General features: G+C 44.9%; 1 protein-coding gene across 1 annotated transcript in view; it reads right to left on the reverse strand.

The window, feature by feature from the left end:
* Window positions 1-3,724: 3,724 nt before the first annotated feature.
* GARS1 (glycyl-tRNA synthetase 1) overlaps window positions 3,725-25,143 on the reverse strand; it is a 36,148-nt gene continuing 14,729 nt past the window's right edge. Inside the window, exons 4-17 of the mRNA XM_083186873.1 lie at window positions 24,449-24,590; window positions 23,158-23,246; window positions 21,726-21,802; window positions 20,215-20,360; window positions 19,977-20,126; window positions 17,915-18,077; window positions 17,154-17,318; window positions 16,911-17,019; window positions 14,230-14,374; window positions 12,173-12,258; window positions 9,619-9,728; window positions 9,119-9,212; window positions 8,074-8,264; window positions 3,725-4,010 (exon numbers count right to left, since the gene is read on the reverse strand). Coding sequence (XP_083042999.1) covers window positions 3,885-4,010; window positions 8,074-8,264; window positions 9,119-9,212; window positions 9,619-9,728; window positions 12,173-12,258; window positions 14,230-14,374; window positions 16,911-17,019; window positions 17,154-17,318; window positions 17,915-18,077; window positions 19,977-20,126; window positions 20,215-20,360; window positions 21,726-21,802; window positions 23,158-23,246; window positions 24,449-24,590 — 1,793 coding nt within the window. The 3' untranslated portion in view covers window positions 3,725-3,884. The remainder of the gene's footprint in view (window positions 4,011-8,073; window positions 8,265-9,118; window positions 9,213-9,618; window positions 9,729-12,172; window positions 12,259-14,229; window positions 14,375-16,910; window positions 17,020-17,153; window positions 17,319-17,914; window positions 18,078-19,976; window positions 20,127-20,214; window positions 20,361-21,725; window positions 21,803-23,157; window positions 23,247-24,448; window positions 24,591-25,143) is intronic.

Consider the following 25,143-nt stretch of genomic DNA (forward strand, 5'->3'; position numbering starts at 1 on the left):
TCCGTTGTGGTTTCCAGCCAAATGTCTGAAAAAACGCAAGAGGCAACCTCCCACACTGGGATCCCCAGTGTGGGAGGTTGCCTCATCAGGCGGTAGGGTCTGGATGACAGGTAGTCCAGGACTTTTTACCTTGTTGTCTAGCAGGTCTAGAAGCCGGAGGTTGTCCTCTGTTGGAGGATTGTCCTTAGACCTTGCCCTGTGGAAGTATTGAGGTTGTACGGGGGTGAGACACCAACACGGGGGGGAGAAAAGCAGTCAGACAGCACCACAGTAGCCATGATCTTATCCAATTGAGGCCCAAATAGCACTGTACCCATATTATGGCAAGACCTCCAGGGCACTCAGAATCTGCTCGCCACAGGGCTCGTCTGGCAGAATTTTTGGAAGCCAAGATGCCAGAGTACAGCTGCCGCTTTGGGACTCTGCTGCTAAGGATCCCGGACAGGTACTCACTGGGTGGTGGTGCTTTGGTACAGGAGATCACAAAATGCCTAGGGCTGCTAGAAGAAAAACTGGCTGCCTGAAGGTGAAGGCAGGGTATAGGAGGAGGAGCCTGCGTTGCCTGAAGCAAGTCCTGAATGTCCAACCTATACCCAGCATCAACCCTGTGGAGTGAAGAATATGTTTTTTCTTGCATGTCCTCTTCTTAGCACCAGAAGAAAGAGTGGAAAAGAACTCTCACTACTAAAACAAATAACTAGTCCCCTATGAGGACCTACCTTGGTAGTGAGACCACCGACTTTTAGGGTAAAGCATCCTCAAGTCTCCATATGGGCAATTCAGTGTGGAATGGCAGGAAAATCCAATGATGCTGAATGTGGCATGCTCCCTCCCGCCATCTGTTTAAAACTGCGGCAAATAGGCCGGTAGCGGAAGTGCATCAGTGGAACACATCGGACGTGTGTGCATTCCAAACGGTCACCGAAGCACACCCAGAAGTTGCAGCCACGCTGGACAGAGGTTACAGAATGCTGACCTCCAACAAGTGTCCAACCCTCATCCACTGCACCGGCAACCGGGCAGAAGAGGGTAATGGCTCCACTTCAGCCCCAGGAACAGCAGCACAACCGGCCTACTGTTAAGGTAAAATAAACACCAAACTAACATGACTACACACAAGACAGCAAAAAAAGACTGAGGCGAACGGGGGAGAAGCAATCTTATATACCAGTGGTGGACAGACCCTAAGGAAAAAACGACCCGTCTACAAACAGGAAAAAGGGGCCTAACCCATTGTAACGGCTGCCATGTAGTAGGAATAAATTGTGTTTAATAGAGAATAGAAATGTCCCAATGTCAAGCGACAAATTGAAGACCTGCGCTACAGATGGGCAACATGTAATATCGTTAAAACAGGAGTACAGTAGAGCATTGTGCATGGAGAGGTTTTCTTAATGAACGCTGATGGGAGGAAATCAGAAATGACTGTTTATATAGAACAGTTTCAGCCACCTAATGATAGAATAGATAATATACATCTCTATAGAGACATTTTCCAAAATAAATTGCTCAAATATAACACAAATGCCAATTTATAAAAGATGAGCAGAGAACATGCCTCAATAAGGACTCATTTCCTGCCGGCGTTAACGTCTGAACGGTACATTATATCTAGCACCAGGTAGATTTGTTCTCGTTAGCAGAGGCACCAACTGAATACTAATAGTGATATATCTTATACCATGCCATCGGAAAACATCGGCTGCTTCCATCTGCCTGAGGTCCGTGTAGCACAGTGATTCTGTCAGCAGCCTTCCTCCTATAGCTGTATTTGGTGTGAATTATATCATTTGGTTTCCCTTACCTGAGCATTGAACGTACAATGGGGGTTATTCTGGTTCATTCGCAAGGCTGCGAATTCCACCAAACCCTGCCTTGGCGAACGGTGGCCTGGCGTGTAACAGAATGGATGCAGAGGGTGAAGGTAATTACAGACATGTACGATGGCCTTACTCAGACTGCATGACAGTACTTTATATAAAAAGGAGGTTTTTCCGGATACAGAATTAAAAAGAAATGTAATGTACAAGAACCAACAGGCTGCCTTCACCCGCTAGCCCCAATATATGACCTACAGAGGTCCCTACACAGATCGGACAGAAATCCTATTTTAAAGGACAGTGACCATTCTATTCTGGCTGGAGGGGAAGATCCCAAACTGCAGGAGGAATCATGAAAAATTATTTTTTTAACCCTCTATGTATAAGTTACTGTGGGAGTAAAAGGTCATTTATATCAATCCACACCGCCATACACTTTAGGAACAAAATTTGGGTCAGACCTCTGAGGAACAAGCAGTTTTTGTATGTTGTCCCCATGGTTATGACATAGCAGATCAAAGCTGGCTGGCTCAACCAGGTTATGGTCAACCACCCTTAGATGAACATGTATTTTACCCCAAATAGCGGACTTGGGACTCAGTTTTAAAAACTGAGTGGGACCCCAGGGGATAGGTTGCGCTCTACTGCAGCCGGTGTAGAGGTAAAACTGATATAACTGTTTTCGTTCCAGTGTTCCCATGTGGAAAGATTGCTGCAGTCGCCATCCTGTGTTGTATTTGCAGCATGGCCAAGGCGGACTGCTCCCCGAGGCCTGCTGCCGGAGCGCTCCTCCCTAGTCCACCCGCCGCTGCTAACACATCTCTCCTCCATGGGCAACTCGCCGCTGCCGACAGCTCTGCTCACCGAGGCCTGCTGCCGGAGCTCTCCTCCCTAGTCCACCCGCCGCTGCTAACACATCTCTCCTCCATGGGCAACCCGCCGCTGCTGACAGAGCTCTGCTCCCTGGGGCCTGCTGGAGCTCTCTTCCTCCCTGGACTACCAGCCGCTGCTGTCAACTTTCCATCTGCATGGTCCACCCAGTGCTGCCACTGACAGTGTGACATCTCATGCTGAGCCTGCTGCCCTGCCGTCACCTCATCTCCACCTGCCCTCTCTCCTCTGCTGGCTCTCCATTTCCCCCCGCATGTTGCGTAACGGGCATTATGGAGTGTGTAATCTTGGTGCAGTGTGTCCAAATGGGTCTAATTGGTGCAGTGTGTTTAAATGGCGCTATTGTGTGGTGTAATGTGATTTGCTATTGTGTGGCCATGCCCTACAGAGTCCCTGTTTCAAGATTACAGTATGTCTTTTCTAGTATATGTGTATCTTGCTTTATGTGAGTGGGCCAACTGATACTTCCACCTGACCCACAGTGAGGGGCACCACAAAATCTATGTTTGCTTACCAAAAATAAATACATTCAAGGTATATGCCATGTGGTGGAGGCTTCTGTATGTGCCATGCTGGGGGGGGGGGGGGGATTAGGCTTTATTCCATTGGGACCCAGAAAAGGTCAGGTAGGACCCCAATTTTTTAAAGTGAGGGGTCCCAGGAACCCAGAATTTTTTAGGGCTTTCGCGATCACTGGACCGCCGACCATGCTCCCGTCACTCTAACGCTGATGTCTTAACTTCCATTACTGCCGATCTAGACTTGTTCGGCTATCTTTAGGCGTCTAACTAGACAGGTTCGACCATAACATGGTCCATCTAGATCCTTCGACCGATACCATCCCTACTATCCATAACTGCTCCATTAAGCAGCTGAACCCTAAAGTTATGTACACACTTAAACGATATGTACCCAGACAACATATCATACCGTGCGTACACATTCAGAGCGATGTAATGAAGGACAAATCGATCCCTCGGGAATATTAAAGATATGACATTAAATGCAAAAGCAAATGTTCAACATATAGTTTAATGGCAGAAAGCTTTAAATGGAAGTGATAATTAAGGATTATCCCTGTAAGCATATCAAAATGCCTGTTTCCCTTAATTGTCAACGAGATAAAATTTTGAACGTCAGGGTCACTGGTAAAATGGGCCCGATCCATGTCTTCTATTCCTCCATCGTATCCTTCTTGCTGGTCTCCTGCCCCTCAAACACTGGATATTTCTTCTCCACCTCTGCCCAAGCCAGGAAACCGTTGGCCAGACCTTGGATGATGCCGGGAAGTTCTGAGATCTGAAATGATATTGACAGCGATCAGACGTTTTCATAATCACAATTTGTTCTGTTCACACCTTGGGAGAGAAGAAAATCTGGTGTGTCGCACTGCCGACAGGAAAGCCAACATTCCAGTGGGCGCTATGGGTAACACTACCTTTTCTACAATTATCATATATAGCCCCCTATGTGAAATCAAGCACACTGTACATCAACATTATCATATCATCCAGTAACATCTACAGCAGTGGATAAGAAGGACATAAAGGTGTGTAAGGCCTCATCTCTTCTCGAAGACCAATTTAATGCAGGAGCTTTAAAGAACTAGAGACGCACTTAACACTTTTGTTAAGGTCTTCCCTACAAGTCCCAACATGGTGGTACAGCTTATTACCTACAGTAAGGGTGCGTAGTCTAGGGTCCCTAGAACTCTTGTACATAAAGGCAAGAGTTCTAGTTAACAGAGCAAAACCTCGGACAGTTCACCACAAACTCTGCAGTAATGGAACCATGGCAAAAAAATTACAATTTACAGGAATAAATGGCGCAGAGGGCACACTTCACAATAACAGAATAGATATAATTAGGTTTCTGTATATCATAATTCAGAATGAATTTTACAAATTATATTTTTTATTCGTAGTGAAGGCAGACTTTGGCATGAGTCTCAGAAAACGCATTGCGGTGCTGCGCAGGAGACGGTGGTGGGGATATTTAACCTTTAACATAAAAATAACTAAATGAAACCTGTGGGAACAGGGAACAATTTACATTTTGACAGCAGCCACCATAAACCCTGGATTGAAAATATACCAAAAAATCTAATACTCAGATTACCGCGCAGTAACTAACGAAGATTTCTTGGCTCAATCCGGTGAAATGTTACATTTCAAGAGAAGAGGCTATCCAGAGGAGCTCCTTAAAAAAGCCTTTAAGGATGCACTCCAAGTCCCTAGACAAAAACTCTTAGAACAGACGAATAAGAAATCTACTTTTCTACAAGAATCCTCTTTAGATAAAAAAAGACTTTATACTTTTTTATCTCAAATTCAATATGAGGTCAAACTCCATTAAGAAAGCTGTTCTTGACAACTTTTAGATCTTACAACATGATAAAATATTGTCAAAGTGTCTTGACAAAACCAAAATAATCTTCAAAAGAAATCAAAATCTCAGGGAATTTATAGCGCCAAGCATGCTACCTAGAGAACCATCCTTCCCCTAAGACAACTTGGATACCTCATAAACCTAAAGGTAATTTCAAATGTAATAAATCAATCTGTCTTACTTGCAACTATATGGAAAATAAAAATTATACGATTATCTCGCTTGTAACTGCAGTATACATCCCATTAAACAATTTATTAACTGCAAGACTACTTATTGTATATATGCTTTACAATGCACTTGCAGTACATCGAAATACTAGAAGCTTGAAAAGTCGCTTCAGAGAACATAGAAACAATATTCTGAAAAAAAAATTCCCAATCAGTGTTTCAAAAAAGATCTTTTGATCTCAGGAATTGAACATATATCTGATACCAAAAGAGGAGGTGATAGATTTAAAAGGCTATCGCTGAATCTTCCTGGATCTAGATACACTTGCCCCACTGGGTTTAAATGAAGCCCTTGATTTTTTCATGTTTAGACTAGAGAAGGGGTTCCCAAACTTTTTTGAATCACAGCACCCCGAAGCATAAAGGCCCATACACACTGGGTGACTGAGCTGAAATCCGCTCAAAACAGCAGGTTTGAGCGGCTTTCAGCTCAAAGCCGCCTAGTGTGTATGGCCCGGCGATGAGCGCTGCTGCGCGCTCCCACAACATCGCTGGGAAAGCCTGTCATCTGCTGGTTATACCAGCAGATGACCGGCTTTCAGGACGGCTTTGAATAGCTCTCCGCAACAGCGTCCTCCCTCCTCAGTCGGCGCCGGGCAGGGGGAAAGCCGCTCAGTGTGTGTGCACGGAGTGTATTTCCCCACAGCGATGATAGGGATTATAGTGGTCCATAAACGCTGGGCATAGTCACCCAGTGTGTATGGACCTTTAGAGATATTTTCGTGGCAAAAAAAGTTAAATTGTGTTTACATCTCATCATTACGATCAGTTATGTGGTAACGGAGAGGATTCACTTCTGTTTCTCCACAATTTGACTATTATATTGGACATGAATAACTTAAATTTGTCATGGACTACAAATCCAGGGCACCCCTGCAAGTCCCCCAAGGCACCCCAGGGTGCCACGGCACACAGTTTGGGAACCACTGGACTAGAGTATACGGAGACTGGAGGTGGAACCTACATCCCATGAGTTGGGGTCCCACCATCGTTGGGGTGATTTGTTCCTTCTCCCCTGTTCCATATCTCAGTATTTTTTTCACCTCTTATTTCACCTAGTATTTCTTACCCTAATTTCTGTAATCAGTATTTACATCTGATCAGGTGATTACACAGAATTCTTTGAGGCCACCCGCAATTTTTCCCTAGCTATTTTCCAGTATTATAATTCCCATTTTCATGATTTTTTTTAATATATTTAGAATGTTTATTATTTTAATTCTCTTAATTTCCATGATGATTGAATTATGCTCAAGTGTTTTCCGCAGGGACCAGAATGACAAAACTACCCTCAAACTAATGGTTTGCTGTTTACTCTCCTTCTGATCTGTGCGGCCTCTTAACACCATCACGATTATTACCACCAATTGACTGCTCTCCGTCTAAATTAAATATATAATGTGTTACTTGTGTCGCAATATTTCTTCTTAGATAATTATGCCTGCTAGTTCACTTGTTACAGGACACGCTGTTTAGTAACTGTTGCTTTCTGTCTGAAGCTTCGATTGTTATGTTGTACACACCTAATTGTTGACAATTGGCTCCTTAATTATTTAATTTAATAATGACCCCTTGCTGCACTATTTATACCAAGTCCGGATGCTGGCAATATTCAGCTTGAAAAGTTTCCAATCACCAAGGAGACGAAACATGTTGCCACCCAACATCCACCAGACCTTGAACCTGACTTCTGCCCTTACTTGGGCTTTGACCGCTAGATTATGCTAGATCGTCTCTCCACTGACTGCAGCAAACAGCACTCACCACGCTCTGGCACACAGCCGCTCTCCAGCACGGCAGTGCTCACCACCCCGCTGCCCTTCCGTTTGAACAGCACTCATACCATCTCCCTGTGCGGTAAATGATTCCTTTACCTAGACTCAAGTGGGTGAGATTACATTCCTCCTCCCCCTGCTTCTACTAACATGCCGGTATACCAGCGTACTATCATTTCACTGCTTTATCAATTAACTGCCTAAACCAATGGGACTTATTGAGTGTCAGCTTACACGCTAATTAAGGCAAAATCATCTTATCCACAGTCACTAATACCGCATTTTGGCGCCTGTTATTAACCCCATGTTTCACCATACAGCTTTTCCTTAGTGGCTTTCATACAGACTCATGGCACAATCTCCTTACCTGGGATGGGTGTGGTATAGGGGTCCGACAGTCGGGATCCCGACAGTAATTATTCCGACGTTGGGACCCCCACGAGGAAAAATAGCCGACGGCTGTTAGCGTTTTGACAGTCGGGATCCCGACTGTTGGGACCCCGTCCGGCACCCACCTGGGATGCCAGCAAATGTATTTTTTTAGGCTACCTTCAGCCTTTTAATCTCTGCATTGCTCAGATATGGTCTTATTTATCGTTTATGTTTCATTATACACCAATTTTTGTTGTGTACCCACCGTCATCCATTATTATGGTTTACATTTTTATACTTATTATAACATTTTATAAATCTCAGAGGGCATCCTGTATAAAAAGGACTACACCCCTCTGGTATGTGCAGAAGACCCAAAACCTGACATCACTCCTCTGTGATGTCACTCTTTTGCTACTACACCCTGCTAGGCAGCAGTTAATGCAAGCTACATACTAATGATGGCCACTTGCTCCACAATATTATCGGCTAGGCGTGGATAGGACAAGATGAACATTCTGATGGAAATGGAGGCAGGAGTATACAGGACCCTAACAATTGGAAACTACATCATACATGCTACAGTGACAGTATTACCTCGGCTCTTATCTGCCGCATTGTGTCGCGGTCTCTGAGGGTTGCAGTGTGTGGAGTGCGATTCACTGTATCAAAGTCTATTGTGATACCAAAGGCAACACCGATCTCATCCGTCCGGGCGTAGCGCCTCCCAATGGATCCAGAGGAATCGTCTACTTTGTGAGACACGCCGTTCCTAGTTAAAGCTTCGGCTGTGGAGAAAGGGAAGTGTGTAGAGGTTAGTTCTATAGACATTAAGGGGTCCATTTAATTACCCAAGAGTCCCATATACTGTATGCTGCACTTGATTTCGGACCGAATTGGTCCGCAGCCCCATAGAAGTGGCCACGAGGGGGGATAAGGTGCTGTTTTTGGCATTTCCATCCATTATGACAACTAGCCACCCTCGCAGCTTACTGAGCACTTGCTGCAAATCACAATCTGAATAGCAACACAATACAACTCCATCATCATAATCATCTTCTATATACAACATATACTGTTTTTACCAATGAATCCATACACAATCTCACAGATATATAATATATAGTATTTCTGTTCTATATATCCCCCGGTATACGGTCCTCACTATGTAACCCATGCAGCCAATCCCACAGCTATATTTATTATTTATTTATTAACAGTTTCTTATATAGCGCACACAGATTCCGCAGCGCTTTACAAAGCATAGTTATAATCAAAAACACATAACAAATTACAGTACAAGACAGTTTAGGACAAGCACATGGTTAATATAGATAGTTGCATCAGGGGACAGGACACTGAAGCAATCATCAGGGTGGCAGAGGTTTATATATTCTAAGAAAGGCACATGAGGAGAGAGGGCCCTGCTCGTGAGAGCTTACATTCTAAAGGGGAGGGATAGACAGACAGGGGTGACACAGAAGGTAAAGAAGTGAGCATAAACAGTAGGTAAGGATAAGCGATGGTCAGGTTTTATGTGATGGCCAGCTATAGACTGGCCATCACAATTACCCCACTCACTGATGTATAAATAAAGGTATAATGTACAAATACCAGCGCTACAGATCAGTCCGGCACTTACACAGCTCCTTCACGAAAGGCACGAATTCCTGATTTTGGCTCAGCGGGAGCACGGAACACTTGTATGGTGCAACTATGGCTGGAAAACTGAAGTACTGGAAGTGGAGAAGGAAGAAAAACGGGGAAAAATAGATTAGACATGTCAGCGACAACCACTGGCACTATTTTATTTTATCTAAATAAAAAACTCCTACGATAATTCAATCAATGGGGCAGATGTATTAAGCCTGGCGTAGAGATAAAGTGGAGAAAAAGTGGAAGGAGGCACCAGCCAATCAACTCCCAACTGTCATATTTCAAACAGTTCATTGGCTGGTGCGCACTCTCCTTCCACTTCATCTCTTCGCCAGGCTTACTACATCTGCCCCAATGATTAGCGCTCAGCGACGTGTGCAAGATAATGCCGCAAGCCTTGTGGGATGAATGCACATGGGTTTGTTTGGCTACAGTATGGGGATTGAAGAGTAATTCGATCAGTAGGGTGTATGGAGACGGCCTTACCGTCCTCTGCTCGTCCCCTTGTCGGACCTGGAATGTGTGTTCTAAAACGGTATACATGATTCTTCCAAGACCAAATGACGGCTCAATGACATTTGGCACGATTTCCTCCACTGAAAGTACAAGGATTACACACAATGAGGGAAGCACAAGATTGACAGACAAGATTCAACACTGATTTTTATCTTCTTTAATAGAAAAGTAAAGTCCTGTGACTATGATCTCATGAGGGCAGAGCTGCTGCCCCCTGGTGGACAACTCTTACACTGCACAGAGAACTTAAAGTCTGAAGACAGAGTGCTGGGTGCTATCTGAATACTGACCCCACCATGGTCCTCTAAATTAAATAGGTGGGCATAAAATACTATAATGGGGATAGGGGATACACTGCAGGAGAGCCACCTGGAAGTGTCATTATTGGGTATCTGTAGACACAGAGCTATAGCTGAGGGGGGCGGGGGTGAGTGATGGATTAGGCAACAGCAGTATCATGCCAGTAACAAATGTTCTGGTAATTAGAACAAAAGAGCCAAACAGACGAGCTACAGGTCATTGCTAGAAGAACACACTCAAGAGCGTTGCATGTAGTTCCATATTCCTAATTGTTCTAACAGGAGCACTCTATTCGGCGGCAAAGACCTTGGACTATCACCGGCAGTTTCCATGACGACTGCTAGAAGCAGAGTTGAAAGGATGCTGCGGTCTGATTGGCGGCAAGGTGACACAAGAGAGACAGGCGTGGGCAGGGGGTCATTGTAATTCACTATTCTTCTCACAGCGGCAAGCATTCATTGCCAGTGTTCTATCACGCAGGAGCCTGGAAACCCCACACAAGGGCGCAAGGCATCCCATTGTCCCAGCAGCATGAATCGGAATTGTGCAGGGCCCCGGAACATTCAATGAGCACTGAATAGGATGAGTAATGAACAGTGTGCCCACAATGCCAGCAGTGGGGAGGACAATAGCTCATCTCCGGAAACAGAAATGTAACCTTTGAAGTCGTATTCAGGCAAACACATTGTGTTCTAGTACATACACTGAACAGAGGGGCAGGAAAGGCTTAACCCTTCTACTGCCAGAGGAGACAGTTAGGAGCATCGGCAGGGTTCAAAGTGTTAAAGGGACCACTGTACCCAGAGCACCAAGATCTGGCAGGGGCCTTGCTCAATGTAGCATTCTGGGGAACGGTTTTAAGAGCACTAGCACTTTAGGTTTTCTTCCTCTATAAGTGTATACATGGCTGCCTTAACTCCATGGCAGGGGTGGCCAAACCGGTCCCCAAGGCCTACCAACAGTTCATGTGTGTCAGGCAACCTGTGTATCTATTAGTAGGAATGAATGCAGCAGGTTTGAAAATTAGACAGTTATTAATGACTGGAATCGGTACATCTGTCAGAATGAACTTAGGTCTACAGTCATCAGGTCGACCCCACTAGGTCGACTGGCAGGAAGGTCGACCTGACTTAAGGTCGACATGGGCCAAGATCGACATGACTTAAGGTCGAATTTGCATAAAGGTCGACATGAGGAAGGTCGACTGGTCATAAGGTCGACATGGGTTTTTCAGTTTTTTTATCCGAATGTCGACACAGTCGACATGGACACAGTTGGCAATGAGAATCGGACCCTCGCTTCGCTCGCAATGCATCGGGCACGGTGGCTCGCTTCACTCGCCACAGCTTTAATAACCTCCTCCACGCCCTAGTGGATGGTAGGGCATGAAATACCGCCTGTCGGCACATGTCGGCTCAAAAAACAGTGAAAAACCCCATGTCGACCTTATGACCAGTCGACCTTCCTCATGTCGACCTTTATGCAAATTCGACCGTGTCATGTCGACCTTGGCCCATGTGGACCTTAAGTCAGTTGACCTTCCTGCCAGTCGACCTAGTGGGGTCGACCTAATGACTGTAGACCTAAGTTCATTCTAATAGATGACCGCATCCCTTAATGACTACAGCTGTGCACCAGCTAAGTGACCTGGGAAATGTGACCGTTAGTAATGACTACAGCTATGCACCAGCTAGGTGACCTGGGAAATGTGACAGTTAGTAATGACTACAGCTGTGCACCAGCTAGGTGACCTGGGAAATGTGACAGTTAGTAATGACTACAGCTGTGCACCAGCTAGGTGACCTGGGAAATGTGACAGTTAGTAATGACTACAGCTATGCACCAGCTAGGTGACCTGGGGAATGTGGATTGTTGGTAGATCGAGGATCTGTTTGGCCACACCTGCTCTATGGGATAGACAAGCATAGGATTTTATTCACAGACCTAACACTAATATCCATGGGAAAGATTGCACTAATTTACCCCTATTCATAGCTAGAGACCCGTAGAAGCAGAAATGTAGAGATTATACTACTGAGATTCTACAGAGGACAGGGCTGCATGTGTCAGGGGCAGGGACATAAATTACCGGGAACCCACAGTTATAGTGTAAGCAGCAGGGTCTCCCTGCAGCACAGAGTATATCAGGAGATGAGTGCTGTGTCAGTGACGAGAGGGCTGCACGAGACATTACATAGGGAGAAGCAGATCGTTATTTCTTTACCGTGTAACGTTTTCTGAAATTTCTTGACGCTGACCATGTCCTTCGTCAATTGAAAAGTCTTCCCTTCTGTTTCAATAGTAAATTCCCTGAAAAAGTTGCCAAATTGTGTTACTACAGCCAATAAAACACGGAGAAGTTCTGCAGAAAGGATAGGCTAGTGTAAAATATATGTATAGAAGATCTATTCACTAGCAATTAGTGATCTTAGAACACCCACAAACGTTATTTATATTTAATGCCAGTGAGTGAATATCTGAAATAGTCAGCGGTGAGCTGCTAGCGGTTAAACAAAACAAAAACCACCCAAAATAATTTGAATGTCACAGCTTGAAAAAAAAAAAATGATTTCAAATTTTAGGCTCAACATACAGGGAAGCAGGGACACCAACCTACTTGTTATTAACTACTGTATACCTCATACAATGACCGTCAGACATGGATGAGGAAGCATGGCGGCCTAGGCCTCTTACTGGATCGAGGGCCTCATTCACAGTTAATCGCTCATCTGCAACGTTACAAATCACTGCAAGTAGATAGCTGCCACCTACAGAGAAAACCCGCCTTTGGTAGAATTGCTAACGGATCAATATTCGCAATACACTTGCAAATCCATGTGCAATTCACTTGGATTCAGGCTGATTGAAGCCTGCGCTGATGTCACAGATCCTTCCAGACAATGACTGGGCACGCCTACATTTTTTCTGCCACTCAGAGAAAATGGCCGGTTAACCGCCCCAAATGCCGACTTCCGGTCAGTGACAGAAAAAGCATATTGATCATAATCCCCTTGAAATTTGACTATTTCCTCATGCGCAATGTGTACGTATGCATACGCAGTCATTTGATAATTCGATCTAGACAAAGTGCAGGTACGCATGAAACGTGTTGATCGAGCAAGGAGGAGTCCGTAGTACCTCCAATCCCCCCTGCCGAGGACCAGCCACAAAGCCGGGGAGAAGTCATCTGCCGCACGGGACCTGCAGTGAAGCAGGGACTACCTGCGATCAGCTGGAACTAGTAACAGCGTGTGACCGCTTCCCTTCCATCTAGCGGACCCGCCTTCTACAAATACCAGCAGTAGAAGTATGGTAAGATTAGGACACTCCTTGGACTTCTCTACACTACTAAGGTCCTTTTAAAACCATACATAGGAGCTGTTTTTTTTACACATAACATAGCGCAAGTGAACAATTTTTCCATTCGATAATTCCTCGATCAGCAAATTTGCACATCAGCAATGAATTGTGAATCAGGCCTCGAATCAGAAATTTTACACCCTGAGACAACATCTACCCCACCATGTTGCAGCGCCATGCAATATAGAGAACAAGGTCACAGGCTTCACATCCTCCTGACAAATACCCCATGGAGCTGGTTTGGGATGTACCGAAAGAGGGGTGAAAGCAACCTACAGATGCAGCACAGTTGTGGGAAGTGTTGGGAAGGGTCTAGGGTTAGGCATTCCCTGTGCGGACAACGACAGAATATCAACATAAACAGAATGGCGACATTTGAATATCAACATATTATTGGACATTCAACAGAAAAACTGCAGTGTCAACATGCCGACTGCAAAAGGCGGGTACTTAAACCCTTTTAGTGCCAAGTGAATTTAGCAAAATAGGTGTGTAAATTGCCCAGCAAACATTTGTATTCATTAGAATGACCTGTAATGTTACCTGATATAGGAAATATAAAAAAAAAAAATTTACACAAAAAAAAATATACACAACATTTTTTTATTTGAAGTTATATAACAAATGTGAGCGATGCTGGGGTTTTTAGCGGATATTTTGAACATCTCTCACACATCTAATGGGTTTAAAGGAGTTAAAAATGTAGCTGGAATTTTATTAAACAAATTGAATGTAAGATTTTTTTTTATCTCAAATTATTTATTTGTTCCAGGCTTTCATTACGTAGTATACTGAGACAAGCAAGGTTTCATTAAACTAGATTTCAATCAAATTGGAATACGGTTATGTTCTAGGTGTTTTGGCTGGAAGTGTGTATATACGAACATATACATACATACATACATACATACATACACTCACCCTTTTCCCTCTAGCAGCTGCTCCATCTCTGATACATAGCAGGCATCGCAGATAGCCAGGTACTCCATCACCAGCTTGGCGTCTTTCTTGTACGCCTTGCCGACAGCGCCCTTATTGGCATCAAACTGGACAACATTCACCGTTTTGTGCACTGGAGTTAAGGTGCTGAACAGCAGTAGATATATAGATAGAGATATATAGATAAAGATATATATATATATAAACATTATTATGTTATTAGACGCAAATGGTGTTGTCGTTCTGTGCCCCGATGCAGCGGAGGGGATAATAACTCCTGATCCATCTTGTAGTAGGACCTGGGATGAGGACTACCCACCCCAAACTGCCTTTACGGTCAGCTTCACCTTTATTCAGTAAGTGCAGAGCCGTGGGTGCAACTTGATATATCGCGGGACAGGTAATAGGAAGACCAGAGCAGCAGTCAGCCACATAGGAGGAGTTACCATAGAAGGGATGGCAGCCTATACACCATGCCTACTTATGCTAGCTCCAAGCAAAAGAGTTGGTGGAAGCAGGGGAGTTAAAAGTGTTTAAAGAGACATATGAAAGTTACTAAGAAATCTGCCCCCCCCCCCCCCCCCCCTCCCCCAAAACACAGCTAGTGGCATTTGGTTAGTACTCTGTCCAGGCTTACAAATCCCTGATATAATCTGAGGATACATGGAGCATCACGGAGTTATGTGGAAATTGGGGAATTTGTGGGCTAAGTCTAAAGACTGTTCAGGAGGCATTGTGTAAGGGTATCATGATCAATCATTCCCTTCAGAATGTAAGCTCTCACGAGCAGGGCCCTCTTCCCTCATGTGCTTTTCCTTCTCTTACATAAACCATCTTTGATGGCATCAAATCCTGCGATTTTCTGCCACCCTGATACTTATTTCAGTGCCGCCTGCTGAGGCAGCAATGGTTATGTACCCTGTACTTCATTGTCTTGCTTTTTCATTTATGAAATCAGGCGCTGCCATATAAAGGGTAATATTCATAAAGGACAGTACTGTAACAAAGACAAAGGGAAGGATGATGTGCAGCAATTTTGAAGGTAATAGGGCACACATGAAGTCCTTATCAAATTATCTATCGTTACACTGTACCCAATAATGTTAGTGTCTGGTTGCTGGTACATGCTGCAGAATGTTTATGCAGTATCTGGTTGCAGCCTGAATGTATAGATAGATATACGGTTTTAGCCATGTCCTACAGTTTGTAAGCTTGCAGCAGGGCCCTCCTACCTCCAAGTCTGTCTGTTGTTAACAGTTTGTCTTATCACTGTCTACTATTGTAAAGCGCAACGGAAGCTGCTGCGCTATATAAGAAACGGTAAATAAATAAATGTCCTAGTATTAATAAACATAATAGTACTATAGCACCACCTACAGGTGAAAGGTAGAATTAGGATTCCACATTACAGGGGAGTAGACTTCACCATATCAGTAATCCAGGTCACCGTAGCTGTGGACAGTATGTATGGTGTTATGGTGGACATACATCTACAGACTGATTGGAACAAAAATCTGGTAATATCTGAATGAGTTTTTGGCAGTTTTCCAGCATTTCAAATAAAATGGTCAACTGTCATTTTGCTCTCATCCATTACCAGGATTTTGTTCCAACCAGCCCAATATGACAATCGATCTGTAGATGTATGGCCATCTTAAGGCCATAAATCATTCAATGAGTTTAATTTCCGCCCAGATGCACTATGGCTTGCATATACTGCATAAGGATCTAGAATGCACGCAGTGGATAGCACAGGCTTTTAATACAAGCCCTGACAGGGGTACACAGGCCAGATTTCTAGCATGCCAGATAAGCGAGAAGACTGACTGCTCGGTCGCAAAAGCCCTAGAACAGGGGCGGCCAAACCAGTCCTCGTGATCTACCAACGGTCCAAGTTTTCCAAATCACCTAGCTGGTGCACAGCTGTAGTCATTACTAACTGTCACATCTCCTAGGTCACCTAGCTGGTGCACAGCTGTAGTCATTACTAACTGTCACATATCCGAGGTCACCTAGCTGGTGCACAGCTGTAGTCATTACTAACTGTCACATATCCCAGGTCACCTAGCTGGTGCACAGCTGTAGTCATTACTAACCGTCACATCTCCCAGGTCACCTAGCTAGTGCACAGCTGTAGTCATTACTAACTGTCACATATCCCAGGTCACCTAGCTGGTGCACAGCTGTAGTCATTACTAACTGTCACATCTCGCAGGTCACCTAGCTGCTGCACAGCTGTAGTCATTACTAACTGTCACATTTCCCAGACTGCCTAGCTGGTGCACAGCTGTAGTCATTACTAACGGTCACATCTCCCAGGTCACCTAGCTGCTGCACAGCTGTAGTCATTACTAACTGTCACATCTGCCAGGTCACCTAGCTGGTGCACAGCTGTAGTCATTACTAACTGTCACATCTCCCAGGCCACCTAGCTGGTGCACAGCTGTAGTCATTACTAACTGTCACATTTTCAAACTCAACTATAGATCCACAGGCTGCCTGAAAAACAGGAACTGTTGGTAGATCTTGAGGACAGGTTTGGCCACCCCTGCCCAAGCACATAATGCAGCATCCTGTAACACACTGGGTGATCACTCATTCGTGGTCAGCAATCACAGCGAATAGCTGACCAGTAACATAGAAATCAGGAGATTACAAGGATATGGGTTCTTTAAGAGGTTTCTCAGCTACAAGTGGCACTTTAGTAGCTCTGGAGTGGCAGGAAAGATCATAACATGAGCGATCGGCGCAGCCAACAATCTCTATCCAGCCCTGAGGAATAGAAAGAAATAAAGATTAGAATCTTGTGCAGTTTGTCTTGCAGCAATGTAGTAAATGTCGCAGTGCGGTACAGCACTTATGTTACCCCCGCCTGGCTAAGGAGAAGCACTTGGCCCAATACTCACATAAGAGGTTTTGGCTTCCGCGTCCCAGCAGTCGCAGGCATAATGAGCCATCTCGTTTTCCATGTGCTGCCGGAACCTCAGCTTCTCCGGCGAGATCCCAACTTTAACGAGGTAGAGGTAGATCCTACCGATGAAGTATCCCAGGACAGAGTTGTTAATCACACCCTGGGGTTGGGACGGAAGCGATAATAACCTTAATACAGTATTGTGCATTGGTTATACCCAGTCCTGGCACAACCCAGGCGTTTCCCTCTCATTACTCGTCATAGTCATAGGCTCGATATACCCAACATTAACTCAATGGGTGGTAGGTGCCTTTCTCAACAGTTACAAAAGTGCAGATTCCTCTCATTTGACCAGAAGGGGGCACTGTTACACTGGACTATGCGCCCAGGAATAAGGATGCAGGCCCAACCTTATATGTATGCGGAGATACAGAATATCGTATGGGCATCTTTTACTGGAAACCAAGACAATCTTCAAAAAAATAATAATAATGAAACTAGTAAATGACATTTCAAAGTATGGGGCAGATATATTAAGCCTGGAGAAATGATTACGTGGAGTAGCCAGTCAGCTCCTAACTGTTATTTTTAAAACACAGCCTATATTGTGACAGATAGCAGCCAATTGGCTGGTGAGTTATCAACTTCCACTTTATCACTTCATTTCTCAGCAATTTACCCAGGTCCAAATGAAGCAGAAATCTCCCCGTGTGTATGCCCCATTGTAGGTGTCCTCTGATCTGCCAGGTGACTTACCTGTTGTACAGCGTCCCCGAGCCGCATCTTGTGCGCAGACTCCCCGCTAAGCTGGGCCTTAGAGGAGTACAACTGGATGTTGAGGTCTGCTACATTCTCAAATTTGGGGTGATTCTTCTCATTGGGGTCAACAAAATGCTCTATTTCTGCCATAGTGAATTCTCTGTGAAACAAGCAGAGGACAGTAAGAGGAACTTACAACTTCATTTAAAGGCGACACACAGCAAAGGTCATCCAATCAGAAGAGGACACTGCTGAGTAGCACACATTCATTGCCATGCGGCACCCTGGTTGAAATCCGACGGCTGCAATTCAGATATAGGCCACCATGGGGAGGCAGAGGACAACCTGCGAGGCCCAAGTAAAGGTTCATGGCATAACTATAGGGACAAACAAAGGAATGGTACTTCTCATTCAGTCACTGGGATACGATAACAGAACATGTTTTCGAGATCTCCTTGCTGGAGCACAGATGCAATAATTGCTCATCGGAAAAAGGTCCACAGGTGGTTCTAATTATTGCATTTGTGATTGTGTTCGGAGACCTGGGACATACGCACTGTAAGGGTGCCCCAAGTATTGGATTTTTTAGAAGGCCCGCTTGAGCAGTGATGGGCCACACGTGGCCCTCCAATCCTTCCCTTACAGTCCATTTCTCCTTTTTGTCTGGTCATCATATTTGTTATAGACCAGGGGGTTTTTAGACTCAACCCTCTGGTTTTCCCAACAGGTTATGTTTTCAGGATGTCTATGTGGTAGGCGGTGGCATAGTTACTGATCCAGCTCCTTCCTGGACGCCAGGAGCAGGGAATCCCGTTCATGCTTGTAATGGCTCCTTATATGTTAGTACACGTCTTTCTTTGATCAAATATATTAATTTAACTTTGAGATTAAGGGTAACAGGTGTCACTTGTATAGGTTAGTGGGCTGCCTAGTGTGCGCCCTGCAGCACATTTGTCTGCTAATAATTTGGGACAAAAACATGGGGGTGTTTGACTCTATGGAGGAAATTCTATTGGGAGCGAGCACATTTTGCTTATTCGCCTAGTGCGATATTTTCCAGCGTGCGCCTTACAGCGGCTATTCCAGAACACGTGACCAGTGTCACAATTTAAAAAAAATGCATCACATTGATATAGAATATGATGGCACAGAAGAAGCAACTGGCCCATAGTTTGCCCACATGTGCACACACACACACGGGTGTTCATTTTAGTCAATAATCCAATTATCGTACCAGTATATTTTTGGATTGTGGCAGGAAACAGGAGTACTCGGAGGAAACCCACGCAAGTACGGGGAGAATATACAAACTCCGCACAGTTAGAGCCATGGTGGGATTCAAACCCATGACCTCAGCGCTGTGAGGCAGTAATGCTATTACTCCGTCCGTTCTGTCCAAAATGTCTTCAAATTAGCAAAGTGCCAGGAAATTAAATGAAGAAATCATGTAAACAGGAATGTTAAAAGGGAAAATGCTGAAGGTATGGGGGTATGAAAATAAAGTAATATTTTGTGCTCTACCAAATAATTAATCCTGAGTCTGCAGCATAAAGAAATCCTTCATAAATAAATAAAAGAGTCTTCAGTCCAGCAAGCAATTAACAGGAGTAGAATGAACACGAACGCACCACCTGCCCTCACCGAGCTACTTCATAACACCACTCAACTTTACAAATAGATTGGCAAGAACGCTGCGTCACAGATCTGTCAGCTGAACGTAAAACCTCAGGTTCTCATGTACTAACAGGACTGCAATATCCTGATGATGGAAGTGAATGGTGACAGATGAGACTGCTTTTATGCCATGGATGATAAGAGTCACAAAGTGCTGACGTGAACGGGAAACTTCCTCTTTCATGGCCCAGAGAACACCGGGCTGGGAAATAACCAGGCAAGGACTGGAAACTGGATGTGACTTTCCCATATACTACATCATACATTCGCAAAGCCCAGCAAGACCCTACCAACATCAAATCACAGGAGACTTCCATGGTTTCCAGAAAACACTTACTCTGGGGGGAGGGTAATCGATTTGTGCCAATAATTCCCATTTACTTACCGTACCCTGATGAGCCCCGATCGAGGAGAGATCTCGTTCCTAAAGGAGTTTCCAATCTGAGCCGCAGCAAATGGCAGTTTTCCCTGATTAAATTCCAAGAGACGTTTGAAGTTGAGGAAAATTCCTTGGGCAGTTTCTGGTCTTAGATAACTGTCCGTGGGGGAAATAAACAGTTTAGTAAAATTATATTTTTTTTCAAAACTGAAATTCTAAAAAAGTTAGGAAATTGGTGGCTCACCCAGTCATGTTGCCCCCGGGTCCGATGGACGTTTGGAACATGAGATTGAAAGATACCGGAGGAGAGAGGTCATTTAGGGTGATGGGAGATTTGACATTGTATTTGACAAAGAGGTCAGCTAGGTCTTGCTGGCCGTAATTGTCCATCTGTGTAACGAGAAGCGTTAGACAACACAGCGGTTAGTGATCGCTCGCACTAACAGGAGAACATGGAATAAAAAAAGGCAGTACTCAAATGTATTTTTAAAGTGGAAATCATTTACTAACACCCTCTAAATCATTGCCGCTTTAAGAGAAAAGCAGGAGTATGGCCAGAATCCCTCAATCCTGAAGAACTAAAGCCAGCCATACATCTACAGATCGATTGTCAGATTGGGCTGGTTGGAACAAAATCCTGGTAATGGATGAGAGCAAACAGTTGACCATTTGCTTTGAAATGCTGGAAAACTGCCGAACTGCCATTCCAGATATTACCAGGTTTTTGTTCCAACCAGCCCAATCTGACAATCGATCTGTAGATGTATGGCAGCTTAACTGTATTACATCCTGCCAATAGTCTTTCCGAGATGTGCATTTTAATTGCAAGGTGGTGCGACCAAACCGCTTTATGAGACCAACTAAACTTGATGCATACTGCTTTTATATCTGTGTGTGACCGAGCATGTATACAGAGAACAATGGAACTGGATTCAGACTCAAGTATACCAGTATTGCATATGCATTTAATCAGCCCAATTCTGTTAATCTGTTTATTTGCATCACATCTGAACAAATAAAAAGACGATAAAGATAGAGGCAGATGTATGAAGCCTTAAGAAGAGATAAATGCAATGGTGATAAAGAGATAAACGTCCAGCCAATCAGCTCCTTACTGCCATGTTACAGGCGTGTTTGAAAAGTCAGTAAGGAGCGGATTGGCTGGACGTTTATCTCTCGTTATCACCATTGCATTCATCTCTTGTTAAGGCTTAATACATCTGTCCCATTGAGTGCAAGCCAAGCTGCGCGGACCTGGTGAACAGATCAGGGGCATTTTTGGTACATTCAAACCTCAAGAGTATGAGGATCCATCTGTAGGGTGAGATGTTCGGAGGCAAAACAAAATGTTAGGCTATTTAAAAGGCGCTACATATAAAGGTTTACAGATATACGTGTAGAAGTTCCATTAATATAATCTTTACTGTTACACTGCGCACATAAGTCTTCCTTTATGTTCTCACACTCAGAGCCAACATCCCGTTAGCAGGAAATAGCCGGTGACGGCTCGCAAACATAAACACAGTGTAAAAAAAACAAGTTCTAACAAGATATGGGAAGTTTTCATACATCTGAAGGATATTATTAGCATCTTAATGTAAGGAAACTTGTATTTCAGGTTTAGCGATATATTAATGAAGCTACTCCCAGTGCCCTGTGCAACAGCTGACTAGCGCATCATTAACACCCTGTTAAACCAATACAATGCCAGCGATATTTCTTATATGTGCCGGATCCCTGCAGAGGACAGCTCACCTGTGTTAGGACGCACTCCATTTCTGCCTTCTTCTCCGCTGTACACTTCTTATCAGACATGAGCTTCTGGAGATGAGCTGTGTAAAACAAGACTTATATTAGGGATGGACAGTGGACTGAGGCTGCTCTAAACCTGCAGATTATAGTATTATTAATACATTTCTTAGCTGCACATACACCTACAGATTTATCTTCAGATCTGGCTGGTTGGAACAAAAACATGATTATGGATGAGAGCAAATGACAGTTGACCATTTGCTTGGAAATGCTGGAAAACTGACAAACGGTCATTCAGATATTACTAGGTGTTTGTTCCAACCGGCCAGATCTTAAGATAAATCTGTAGGTGTATGGTCACCTTTAAAGTGGGCATGGACTAACAGGTGCTCATTATCTCTTAACACAACTGTCCAGCAGGGGTTCTTAGCTGAAGGTGGGGATGCGGTTAGATGTAGGATGACCGCCTGACTCTCGCACCCAATCACAATGGGGGGCGGGATTAAATGTGCGGAACATATAACAGGTCCTGTTATACAAGTTTTATACGCAGTGGGCTTCAAAAGCATAAACCCACAAGTGTCCCTCAGAATTATACTAATGTCTTACGCCTTCATGTGCATAAAACAGGACAGCTGTTTCAATAAGCTGTCTATGCGAGTTCAATCCTTGGAACATTGGAGGAATCACATTTTCAAAAGACTCCCGAGTTTCTGACGCTGTATCAATTAGTTGGGCAGAGGCTGCTGGACAGAGAGAAACCAAGGCCGCCATTGAAAACAGCATTAATATGATCATAGGATTGCATAATGTAAAACTAAAGCTGGCTACACTTTACATGTAAGCAGCCAAATCAGATAGAATCTTAAGTCTGGTAATGTGCGGAAGCATATTACAATCAGGCATATAATATCCAGGCTTCTATAATCTATAATGGCGTCCTAATACACGGAGCATCTGTACGCCATACACTGGGAGACGCCCGGCGCTACTGAAATGCTCTGAGACAAGTAGTGCAAGTATTTTTATTTCCATTTTGCATCTTCGTCACATCGTAGATGCAGCAAAGAGACGCCAAGCTGCCACTCCAGCCACACAGGGATTGGTACAACAGACGTAGATAAAGAACAAAGAAACTTGGCGTGCGGAAGAGCCAGGAGCAATGGAACCTTGCTTACACGGATTAGACTCAGTCACACACAGATGTACAACACCACAAGCCCCAGTGGTCAGTGTAAGCCGGCAATGCCATTGTATTTGAGCAGAAGATGCACATTTTGAGCAAATGATACTTGGTGCAAGACAGGACGTGCAGTATGGGGCTTTTCGGTGCAACAAGCCACGATATAAAAAGGACATCTGTTTAACCGTGCCTTTCCCAGCCAGCCCTGAGCACAAACCCCAATGAGGACCCTTATACACTGGCGGTCGTCACCTTTCAGAAGATGGTCGGCTCTGAAGCATTCTCCGTTCTTCACATCTTTTACCATGAAATCTGCAAATTTGTCAACGTGGCCGGAGGTCCTGAGGGAAGGAGACAAATGGGAGGACTGGAGGTTACCACAATACAGTGACTGGATAACAAACAGCAGCTCTATGTAATACAGTAAGGGTTCCCTGCCATGCAAATGGATGTTACGGTGTAGCATCCAGTCGGCAAACCCCTGCGAGCGAGTCACCCTTGCGAATAGGTGGCGTCGGCCAACCAATCGCAAGGCGGGGTTTGGTGGACTCACAAGGCTGTGAATTCGCAGCCTTGCGAATGAACCAGAATAACCCCCAATGTGTATCAGCAGCCTGAACTTGTATTGGTATTTAGCACCTGAATTGTAGGCTTGGGGAGAGGCCTAGTAAGTCAGCATTGAGTCTCAGGGCCAGATTTATTAAGCTCGATGAAGTGATAAACTGTCTGGTTTTTATCACCGACCAATCAGCTCCTACCTGTGAAGTTACAGGCTTGGTTTGAAACATGACAGGTAGGAGATGATTGGCCGTTGATAAAAACCAGACAAAGACATTGGGGAAATACTCTCTAGTTTCGGAACACTATAGGGTGTATTCAATGCCGATCCCCCTGTCAGTATTCAACTCACCCCTCATTCGCCAATTCCCCCTCACTCAGTTTTTTGAATGAGGGGGAATTGGCGTATGCGGCTGCAGAAGCAGCGAGACTCGCGGCTAAATACAGCGGGATCGCTGCATTAGCCACGGGTCTCGCTGTTTGGGGGAATCCTCACCGTCCTGTGACGGCGAGGATTCCCCCAGAACGTTTAATAGGGGCGAGCGGCCGGCGAGGGGGTTAAACAGTGAGGATCGCTGGTTTTCTGCGATCCTCGCTGTTTAACCCCCTCGCCGGCCGCACTGAATACTACCCTATGGCTCAATTCAGTTAGACCGTATGAGCGTAATGCCGCCCGAGTTCGGAGGCAGTGCGGGATGCCGGCTGAACTCTGACATTTTTTAACAAGGAAATCACTTACGAGGCATTGCTTTGCCTTATAATAGATTGCTCTTTTAAAAAAACATCCGAGTTAGGCCGCATCCTGCACATGCCGCCCTAAGTGTTTATACTTTGTTTGAAGCCCAATAGGGTTGCGATTGAGCGGGCTTTTAGACGCATTACCCTGCAGTTGCACGCCAGCATCTCGATCCCCTTGTGTCTAACTGATCTGACCGCTTAGTGTACATACAGAATGCAGTCATTTATGTAGTCAGGGAAGAATTACTTGAGGACGGGTTCCGGGGTGAGCATGGTGCAGTCAATCTCCAGAATCTGCTCCTCCTGTATAAAGTGCTGTCTCCATGTCTGAATAATATTATTCTTCAACGCACAACCGACGGGTCCAAAGTCATACAGGCCGCTGACACCTGCAAGCAGCAATCATGGAGAGACATCAGTATAAGCATCACACTTTAATTTTTCTCAATGGCTTTTCCTAAAATACAGATTATGATGCACAGATCGCTCAGCACACATGGCTGCACACCTGCGATGTACCTGCAATGTGTGCTTGTAGGCAAAATCCTGCGATCTAAGCAGGACAGTCATTGCATGCACAGTCTAGCTCTGCGGGCGACGCTCGGGGCCTCGCATCACCATCGCTGTAGGGTGTACACATTACCCAGCGTGAGCACATCAAAAGCACACTGCAGAGAAATAGTGCCAGAGGAGGGGCGGGGGCACAGAGCGAGAGACAAAGCGTCAGAGGAGGGGCGGGGGCACAGAGCGAGAGACAAAGCGTCAGAGGAGGGGCGGGGGCACAGAGCGAGAGACAAAGCGTCAGAGGAGGGGCGGGGGCACAGAGCGAGAGACAAAGCGTCATAGGAGGGGCGGGGGCACAGAGCGAGAGACAAAGCGTCAGAGGAGGGGCGGGGGCACAGAGCGAGAGACAAAGCGTCAGAGGAGGGGCGGGGGCACAGA

Source organism: Crinia signifera, chromosome 5 (genome assembly GCF_055691185.1).
Source record: "Crinia signifera chromosome 5, ASM5569118v1, whole genome shotgun sequence".
In the NCBI taxonomy this organism is placed as follows: Eukaryota; Metazoa; Chordata; class Amphibia; order Anura; family Myobatrachidae; genus Crinia; species Crinia signifera.